Source organism: Talpa occidentalis, unplaced genomic scaffold (genome assembly GCF_014898055.3).
Source record: "Talpa occidentalis isolate TD23 unplaced genomic scaffold, MPIMG_talOcc4v2.1 talOcc4.896, whole genome shotgun sequence".
Lineage (NCBI taxonomy): Eukaryota > Metazoa > Chordata > Mammalia > Eulipotyphla > Talpidae > Talpa > Talpa occidentalis.
Window position 1 is genome coordinate 266 of NW_023605301.1, and position 9,592 is coordinate 9,857.

General features: G+C 70.4%; 1 protein-coding gene across 1 annotated transcript; it reads left to right on the plus strand.

Annotated features, from left to right (window-relative positions):
* The first annotated feature begins 538 nt into the window (after positions 1-538).
* Positions 539-7,021, plus strand: LOC119235073 (G-protein coupled receptor 83-like). Its single transcript, XM_037498113.1, is given in 5 exon segments — positions 539-848; positions 851-903; positions 2,977-3,102; positions 5,145-5,278; positions 6,397-7,021. Coding segments are annotated over 5 exon segments (1,248 nt in total).
* Positions 7,022-9,592: the final 2,571 nt, after the last annotated feature.

The window sequence follows — 9,592 nt, forward strand, 5'->3', positions numbered from 1 at the left end:
TCCGGCTCCTGCCAGCAGTTTCCTGCTTTGAAGCTTCCCGGGGAGCCGAGTCCCTGCCTTAGGTCTTTGCAAATGGAACTGCCCCGGCACCGCAGCCCGTCTGCCCGTGGCCCCAGCAGCCGAGCGCCCGCCAGCACCCACTTCCTCCCCCGCCGGCCCGCGGGGTCTGGCCCTGCCCGCGCCCCTGCAAGACCAGGGGCCAAGCCCTGACCGAGCAGCCCCGCGCCGACCCGCGCGCGGAGCCGAGGGCTTCTGGGCGGCCCGGGCTGGGCTGGGCTGGCTGCGGAGCCGCGCGTCACGGGCGCCGCCGGAGACGCCGCGGCCCGATAGGCGGAGGCGCGGGCGGGCAGCCGGGAGCGGGGGCATAAAAGTGCGGAGACCGGCCGGAGCCGCGGGCGAGCGCGGGTCCTCCTGACGGCGGCGCCTCCCTCCCGAGCCCCTCCCGCCCTCGGCCCTTGCCCGGCTGCCACCCGCCCCCCTCTCTGCGCCCGCTCCCCGCTCCCCGCGCTCGCCGCGTGGCCCCGCAGGGCGCTGCAAGATGCTCCTGCCCCTGGCGCTGCTCTTGCTCGGGCCCCTGGCGCAGGCGGCCGAGCACCCCGAGGCGGCGCGGGGGGCGCCCTCCCTGCCCAACGGCTCGCACTTCTTCTGGAGCAACTACACCTTCTCCGACTGGCAGAACTTCGTGGGCCGGCGGCGCTACGGGGCCGAGTCCCAGAACCCCGCGGTGAAGGCGCTGCTGACCGTGGCCTACGCCCTCATCATCGTCTGCTCCGTCTTCGGCAACGCGCTGGTCTGTCATGTCATCGGCAAGAGCCGGCGCCTGCACTCGGCCACCAGCCTCTTCATCGTCACCTGGCCGTGGCCGACATCCTCATCACCCTGCTCAACACGCCCTTCACCCTGGTGAGCCCCTGCCCTGCCCCTCCCGCCCCGCCTCCTCCTCCTCCCCCCTCTGCCCCCGCCTCGGGCCCTTCCCGCTCCCGCCCAGCCCGGAGCCCTCCCGTCTCCGCTCTGCCCTCTGGGTTTCGGCCCAGGCCTCCCGACAGCCCGACAGCCCGACAGCCTGTGTCTGCCTGTGTCTGGGTCTCCCCCACCCCGACACCCCCCCAGCCCCCGGCCCCGGAGGTTTGTTTTTCTGTGATCCTGCCTCTCCCGCTCCCCCCTGCCCGGCTCTGGGTGCTGCCCGGGTGCAGGGAGGCGGCTCTGGACGGGGCTCTTGCACATGGAGCAGGAAGTGGGAGCCCTTGAGACGCCAGTGGAGGCGGCCGGGCCTTGGCTCAAGTGCAGCCCCCCCCCCCCCCCCGCGCCGTGGCTGGCACGCCAAGCGTTCCTGCCGGATGGGCCCTTCGGCGCCTCTCCACCCCGTCCTGGTCCTGCCCCCTGCGCCGGGGCCCGGGGCCAGATGTGTGACGCGGGCTGGGCAGGCCGGGGCGGTGGGACCTCCGTCTCAGGAGGGGCCGCGGTGCTGGTTCCTGTCCCTCTGGATGGGACGGTGGGTGCGCCGGGGCCTGGGCCCCGAGGGCTGACTCAGCTCGTGGTGACAGCTGCTCCTGTGGCTCCCTCTGGGTTGCATTTCTTCAATTTATGGACTAACCTCGTTGTTTGAGTCCCAGTGCAGTGTCTGTCTCGGGCCTCCTTGCGCACACACTCGCACACACTCGCACACACACACACTCAGGAGGAGGGGTGGAGCCCCCCAGCTCCCTGGTGCGCACCTGTCCCCTCACCTTCAAAACGCCCCGTTGTCCTCCCTCCCGGGAGCGTCACTCACTTCTTGCAGCATCCGGGTCCCCGAGAGGCCGTCCCTTGAGCGGGCCCTCGCCGGTGGCCGCGGCCAGGATGGGAATCCCTCACGCAGCCCCCGGGGCAGCGGGGAGTGGGGCGCGCTTGACCCACGCTGGGCCTCATGGCTCCATACCACGGCGCCTCTCTCCCCAGCGCACGTCCAGACGGTTCTGGGATGTGCAGGAAGCTCCGGGCTCGGGCACAGGGCCCCAAACACTGCTCTGCCGCCTTGCAGCCCTGGAGGCCTCTCCGGCGCCCCGCCGCGCCCCGCCTCCATCCTAACCTTGGCCCGGCCACTCGGCGCGGAGCTGGAAGACGTGGTGTCTGATGCTCAGGAGCAGACATGGGCGGGTGGTGAGGAGGGCCCCAGCCCCTGGCTGCAGGGAGCATGGCAACCCCCGCCCTAGAGGACGCCTCACGGTGCCAAGAGCCCAGCCCCTGCTTCATGACAGTCCAGAGCAGCCGAAGTTGTCGGTGCTTCCAAGGGGCCAGCCACGGGGGAGGGGCTGGGACAGCAGCAGGCAGTGGGCAGAGCCCCGTGATGGGGCCTCGGCTGGGGCTGCGCTCGGCCACACTGCCCCCAGGCCTGGCTTCTCTGCCTCCCACCCTGGCCCTGCCCTCGCCTCTCTGGGCCTCCCCAGCACCCACAGGTGCCAGCGCCACCCACACGCCATGTTGTGACTTTTCAGTGTCTCTCCCCCGTTAGACTGAAATCCCACTGGCCACAAATGACTTTTATTTGCATGAAAATAGCTACTCCATTTCCAGTAATATCTCCAGCAACCTGCCAGACGTATTTCACCCTCTAGATACTTTTAAAAATGTAATCTTTACAATAAACCTGCAAAGCCGGGGTTTTTAAGCCGTTGTTTCTTTCACAAATGGGAAAACAGGTAGAGAGTTTATGCAGCTGCCCAAGGCCGCACAGCTTGAAAATACCAGCCACGGGAAGTTGCCTCCACAGCCCCCCCACGCTGCCGGCACCTCCAGGCGCCGCCACGGCAGATCAGGGCCGTGAGCTGAGTCGCGGCAAAACACGTCCCGCTGGGCACGAGCACATGTGGCCCTGTTGGCGGCGCCGCGGGGAGAGGGTGAGGCTGAAGGAGGCCTCTGGGGTCTCCCCAGACGGCGCAGGTGGGGAGAGATGGGGCCGAGCCTCACGGTCTCCTGAGCCCTGCGGGTCGCCCGCAGGTCCGCTTTGTGAACAGCACCTGGGTGTTTGGGAAGGCCATGTGCCACGTCAGCCGCTTCGCCCAGTACTGCTCCCTGCACGTCTCGGCGCTGACCCTGACGGCCATCGCTGTGGACCGCCACCAGGTGAGGCCTCCCGCCCTCCCCTCCGCCTTGGCCTTCCCTGGGCGGGGCGCCGGCAGGGCCTGCTGCAGGCCGCGCGCGCGGGCAGTGAGCGGAGGGTCTGCTCGGCGGAGGGGAGCGCGGGACCGGGTCGGCCGCTGTCCAGGGTGCTGGGGCCGCCGTGCCGGCCTCTGTCCAGGGTGCTGGGGCCGCCGTGCCGGCCTCTGTCCAGGGTGCTGAAGCCCCCGTGCCGGCCTCTGTCCAGGGTGCCGAAACCGTTCCCCGTTTGAGCCCCTGAAGACTCACCCCCGGCATTTGTCTGGGAATTTGCCGTGTGTGTTTGCGGGGGACGCCTGGAAAGTCAGAGGTGCAGAGTGTGGCAGCTACTGGGGCTGGAGCCCAGCATCTTGTTTGGGGCACTGGTTCCCTGGCCCTGGTGGGGGCCCAATTGGAGCAGGGCTCACGGCACACTTGGAGGAGGTGTATGTGTGGGCTCAGGGTGGATGTGCTGGAGGGTGCCCTTCTGGAAAGGCCAGCACCCCTGGGGCCAGCCCGTGCTGCCCAGGCACTCAGGCAGCTGTGAAGCTAGGGGCAGCGCGCAGGGGCCTACCTCCACCATGGTCGCTGGGTCACGCCGCTGGTCACCAGGCCTCCTACTCTGGGAAGACCCCGGGGCTCCCACAAGTCCATGGTCATTCACGGAAGAGAGAAGAATTTATTCTGAGCAGCTCCCAGGGGAGCACTGAGGACCAAGGCGAGGGAGCAGCAGGAGGAAGGTGGGCAGGCACTGTCAGGTCTCCAGCCAGAGCAGGTCTGGATGATACCATAATGGGATGTTCAGGGGAGACTCACGCATCTGGGGTGCCCTGGACTCGCACACATGGGGGCTTCTTTACCCTGAAAGGCCTCCACTGGGACACTGAGGTTGCGGTGCCTTGGTGCAGAGTGCAGTCGGCCTGCAGGTGTTTCCTGCCTTCCTTAACTTCCCCCCACTTCAACACGAGGGGCCCTGGGCTGCTTCTCCCAACAGGGCTGACCCCCATTTACCAGCTAACAGAGCTGACCGACCCTGGGCAGAGCGGGTCTGGGGAACGGCAGGAGTTTGCCCGCGGCGATGGGGGCTGTGACGTGTGCCAGGCGAGGGCCTGTCCCCAGCAGCAGGGTTCTGAGTGACATGCGGCACCTCTGACCCAGGCTTCCCCTCTCTCAGCATCTGAACAAAGGAGGCACAGGAGGGGCGCAGACGGCTGTAGTGGGGAGGCCAGGCACAAGGCGGGCAGCAGGGAGGCTCGGGAGGCAACCGGAGCGCTTTCTCTGGGCTCGCTCGTGGCCTTGCCTCTTCTTTAGCCCCTCACCCTCTGGTCGCCACTGTCCATCTCTGAGCACCACCGCCTTAGGGCCTCAGCCTCAGGCTCAGGTGTGCACACTCACGCACGTCCACCCACCTCCAGGTGTCCGCCATCGGGCACCCGCACCAGCGCCACCAAGGCCGCAGGTGATGGCCGCGGAGGCCAGAGCTCAGAAGCCTGATTTCGTCACTTTCCCTGCAGTGGCTTGTCCAGAGCGGAGCACCCGCTTCCAGAGCCCAGTCTCTGCCTCCCACCTGCAGAGACACAGTCCGGGAGCAGCCAGGGAGCCCTTGTGTCCCGGGAGGGTCCTGGGCTCTCAGGACCTCTGCCCCCCACGCTGCACTCTGCTGTCCCGAAGGCCTGTCCCAGAAATAATGACCCTAGTTCACACAGGAGGAGGCTGTGAGGTGCCCGCCCTCCGTGCAGGCGAGGCGGCCTGATTGACATGCTGCAGCCGTGCCGCGGGGCCTGCAGCCCAGAGCCTCCCCGGCTGCATCGCAGGTGTGAGGGCCGGTGCAGTGCACCGTCGCGGCGGCTTCCTAGGCGGGAAGGGCCCCCTGGGATGGACAGACGCCGGCGTGGGCGGGGGTGGGCCGTAGCTGGGCCCTCAGCTGCTGGCGCACCCCGGGGCCAGTGTGCACGGGGAGGACCCGCCTGCCTTACCCTCCTGCGCCTGCCTACCCCGCGCTCTGGCCGGGCCCGGGGCCTGTCTTCCAGGTCATCATGCACCCGCTGCGGCCCCGCATCTCCATCACGAAGGGCCTCGTCTGCGTGGTGGTCATCTGGGCCATGGCCACGTTCTTCTCGCTGCCTCACGCCATCTGCCAGAAGCTGTTTACCTTCAAGTACAGGTGAGCTGAGCCGGGAGCCTGGTCTCGGGGCCCCGGGTGGTCCCTGCCCCACCCTGCCCGGCCACTCGGCCTCAGGCGCCCGCAGTGCGCCCGCGTTCCCGTCTGTGAGAGCCTCGGCGCCCTCCTTGTCCTCTGTCCAGTTGGTCTGCAAGGTCGCGGCAGCGACTTGTCCCCACGGCACGTGCTCGTGCAGCCGAGACTGGACCACCTGGACGTGTCTGCAGTGCTGCTGGCGAGGGTCTCCCCAGACCCGGCCTCCCCACGCAGAGCGCTGCTGGGTCTCAGCGGGAGAGTCTCTCAGGGCGGCACTGGGTTTTGAGCATGGAGCCCTCCGTGTGCCACAGTCGCCTTCAAGGCAACTCCCCGTGGCTCTGTAGGGTGAGGAGAGCTGCCGGCGTCCAAGGCAGCCAGGCCGCGGGTGCCACTGACCCTCACGGCAGGGCGGGGCCAGGAGCCTTACGTTCTTGGCTGGTAGAGGACCCGGGTGCCCGGAGGCGCGGCGGCGTGTCCTGCGCAGATGCCCTGTCTCACACACCCTGGGTGCCCTGACCACTCAGGGTCCCTTAGCAGCGCCAGGCTGTGGGATGGGTCAGGCCCCTGCCTGCCTGCGCGCACGGGGGACCCGTCCTTCCTGCCAACAGACGCAGAGAGCCGCCCCCGCTCGTGGCCACAGCACATGTCACCCAGGCAGCACACCGTGTGGGGTCCCCAGAGAGCTTGAGGGGCACTGGGGGCGCCCTGGAGAATACACACGGCTCTGAGCAACCGAAGGTGTGTCCGTGGGCCACTCAGCCTCAGGCCACCCCTGCGCCACCCCGCGGCCACCTGGGATGGGCACAGTCGCTCGCCCAGGGGAGCCTCCCAGATCCCCCGGGGACGAGTTCGCGCTCAGACCAGCTCGCCAGGGCCCGCACGTTCTCGAGCTGCTGCTGATCGGGGCTCTGCATGGGGTTGGGGAAGCCGCGGGCTGGGGGCGCAGGGCCCGGCTGTATTCCGTGTCCTCATAGAGCTCCCAGCGGGGCCGGGCCCGAAACGCGGGCGGCAGCTGGAGAACACGCAGCGGGAGCCCAGGGAGGCCGGGCTGGCGCGCGCACTCACCCCCTTCCCGTCCCTGCCAGCGAGGACGTCGTCCGCTCCCTGTGCCTGCCCGACTTCCCCGAGCCCGCCGACCTCTTCTGGAAGTACCTGGACCTGGCCACCTTCGTCCTGCTCTACCTCCTGCCCCTGCTGGTCATCTCCGTGGCCTACGCCCGGGTGGCCAAGAAGCTGTGGCTGTGCAACACCATCGGCGACGTGACCACGGCACAGTACCTGGCCCTGCGGCGCAAGAGGAAGACCACCGTCAAGATGCTGGTGCTGGTGGTGGTGCTCTTCGCCCTCTGCTGGTTCCCCCTCAACTGCTACGTCCTGCTGCTGTCCAGCCGGGCCATCCACACCAACAACGCCCTCTACTTCGCCTTCCACTGGCTCGCCATGAGCAGCACCTGCTACAACCCCTTCATCTACTGCTGGCTCAACAAGAGCTTCCGGGGGGAGCTCAAGGCGCTGCTGAGCGTGTGCCAGAGGCCGCCCAGCCCCCGCAGGGAGCCGCCGCCCGCCCCCGGCCCCTCCTTCAGGGTGGCCTGGCCCGAGAAGAGCCGCAGCCGCGGGGCCCCGCCGGCCAACCAGCTCCTGCCCGCCGCCCACGCCCAGTCTGGGAAGACGGACTTGTCAGCCGTGGAGCCCGTCGTGACCATGGACTAGGGGCTGCGGGGGCGGGGCTGCGTCCAGCGGAGCCAGGTGTGGCGACAGAAAGGCCGCCCCAGCTCCTGTGAGGGCCCCCGAGGGTGCGGGCCTGGGACAGAGCAGCCCGGTGGGTGCACGGTCACCCCCACCCCGGCAGCTGCCCTGTCCCCAGCCTGCCGCCGTGCACCCCTAAAGGGGCTGCAGCCAGACTGAGTGTCAGGGGCTCCGTGCTGAGGAGGCCGCGCGCATGGGAGCCCGCCCAGCCCGCGCCGTCTCCGGCCTCCTCCGGACATGCCTGGCCAGGGCCTGGGCGTGCAGACGTCGGGTCCTCCCAGCAGAGCGAGGCTCCTGAGCACGGGGACAGCGCCAGGAGCGCCAGGCTTTCAGGGAAGCACACCCGGGAAGAGCCCCCCGGCCCCGCCTCCATCCCCAGCTGCCAGGACACCCTCGTCTGCGCCTGGGCGCGCCTCCCTGTGGCGCCAGACTCGGGGCGCAGACGACCCGGCAGCAGGCCCCTCCCGCAGCCAGTGAGCCCTGCTGGAGATGGGCAGCTGTCCACACGCGGGCGTGACCGCGTCCCCCGCCCCCGTTGCCCGGACGAGGTGCTCTTCACCCTCGCGGAGCCACGAGGCTCCTCCTGCCGGGCTGGAGGACATGGCTGGCCGGGGCCGGTCCCCAGCGAGCGGGGACTGCAGGTGCGGGGCAGGACGGGGCAGAGCGCTGGGTGGGCCTGAAAGCCGGGTGGGGGCGGGGGCGATGCTCAGGGGCCGCGTGGGAAGCAGAGGAGCCTGGGGGGCTCTCGCTGTTGGCCCCAACCTTGGTGGCGTCCTCCGCTCCCCTCTCGGGAACCTTGGGGTTCACGCCTTCCTGCTGACGCTGGCTGGCGCGGGTGGCTGGCAGTTCTGAAGCCGTCCTCTCAGCGGGGAAGGCAGGCAGCGGCCCAGCGGAACAGGGCCGGGGGCCCGGGGCCTTCAGGCCAGACGGCTCCGTGCAGGGCTGAGGTCGGGGCTCCCAGGGGTCGCCCAGGCCCCCTCCGCGCTGCAGACTCGCGTGGGCCAGCGGAGATGGGCAGCCGGCCCCCTCTGGAACGGCGGCCTGGGGGGGCGTCCCGCTGCCCCGCGCTGAGGCCGTCTGGAAGGGCCCAGCGCCTGGAGCCGCCCCCGCCCCCGGGCCGGCCGCCCCGCCCAGCCCCGTCCGCCCCACCGCCTCGCACGCAGCCTGCTTCGTGGCCGTGGCGTGTGGCGCACGGGTCTCCGGGCTGCTGTGAACGTGACTGTCAATAAAGCCCAGGTGCGTGTGTGGCCTGCGCCAGGACCGTGATGGTGCCGCCGGGAGACCCCGGGGCAGGGCAGCGGCTGCCCCCGCCGCGGTGCCCCCCAGGGGGACTTTGCCTGGTGCTGTGGCCAGCCCTGTCTGCCCCCTGCTGGCTCAGGAGCAGGCAAGGGCGGCTCCCCCAGGTAGCGGGGCCCTTCCCGGATTGGGGGGTGGCCCCTGGGGGTTGGGGTCCCCTGCTGCGGGGGCAGCTGGGCGGAGCCCTCGCTGCGCTCATTACCCGGCCAGCACCCGGAGCCGGAGCCGGGCTTCAGATGAGAAGCTCCGCTGCGCAGAGCAGAGGCCGCGAGCAGGGCGCCGAGCTGCGGGGGGTGTGGAAGGAAGGGGGGGGGGGCTCGCAGGCGCCGGTGGCCGCTGTGGCCTCTGCACGGCTGCGGGGGAAGCCGGGGCTGGGGCTGGGGTGCCAGGGGCCTCCCACCCCCAGAGCCCCGCCCCGCCCCTGCCTGCACCCCTCCTCTCACCCGCGGCAGTCTGGAGGGCGGGGAGCCGCCTGGGCCGGGCAGGGCTGGGTCTCCTCAGCACCCCGCACGGCGCCCCTTTCAGGGAGGCGCAGACGAGGCGGCTGGCAGAAGCACCCAGGTGCCGCGTGTGAGGCGCCGGGGCGGTGTCCTCCCGGGGGTGCTGCTCCCCGGGCCCAGCTTGTCCTGCAGCTGCTCCTCTCCTGCCCGTCGCCCGCCCGTCTGGGGGCGCTCGCGGCTGCGCGTGTGTTTGGGGCTCAGCCTCAGCGGGAGGCGGCAGGCTCGGGCCTGTCTCAGGTGGGGCGGGGGTGCTGGCGGCGGGGGCCGGGCCGGCGGGCAGGCGCAGGGCCCCGGCTCCTGGTGGGGCAGTGGGTTCAAAGTGCTGTGCGGTCCAGAGCCCCCGCCCCTGCGGAGCCTGCGGCGCACGGGACACGGAGGCGCCCCCCGCGTCCAGCCGCGCGTCTGCCGTGGGCCTGACTGAGCGCGTCCCGCCGGGACCCGGCCGGGGCACCAGCTCCCCCGCACCTGGCTTCTGAGCCAGACACTGGGGGTGGGTGGTGGTAGCGGGCAGGGGAGGGGCACCCCGACCCTAAATCTGCCTGCTCTCCACGGGTTCTGCTGGCCGCCGCAGAAAGGCTGCGAGGCCTGTAACACGGGACTTGGCCACCATCGTGTGCAACAAAGAGCAGCTGAAACAGGTCCCCGGGACCCCGGCCGCCCGTCCCCTCGTGGGTCAGTGTCCCGCCAAACAGCGTTGGCCCAAAGCTGGGCCGCTGAGGCCCGGAAGCTTCCCCCAAGT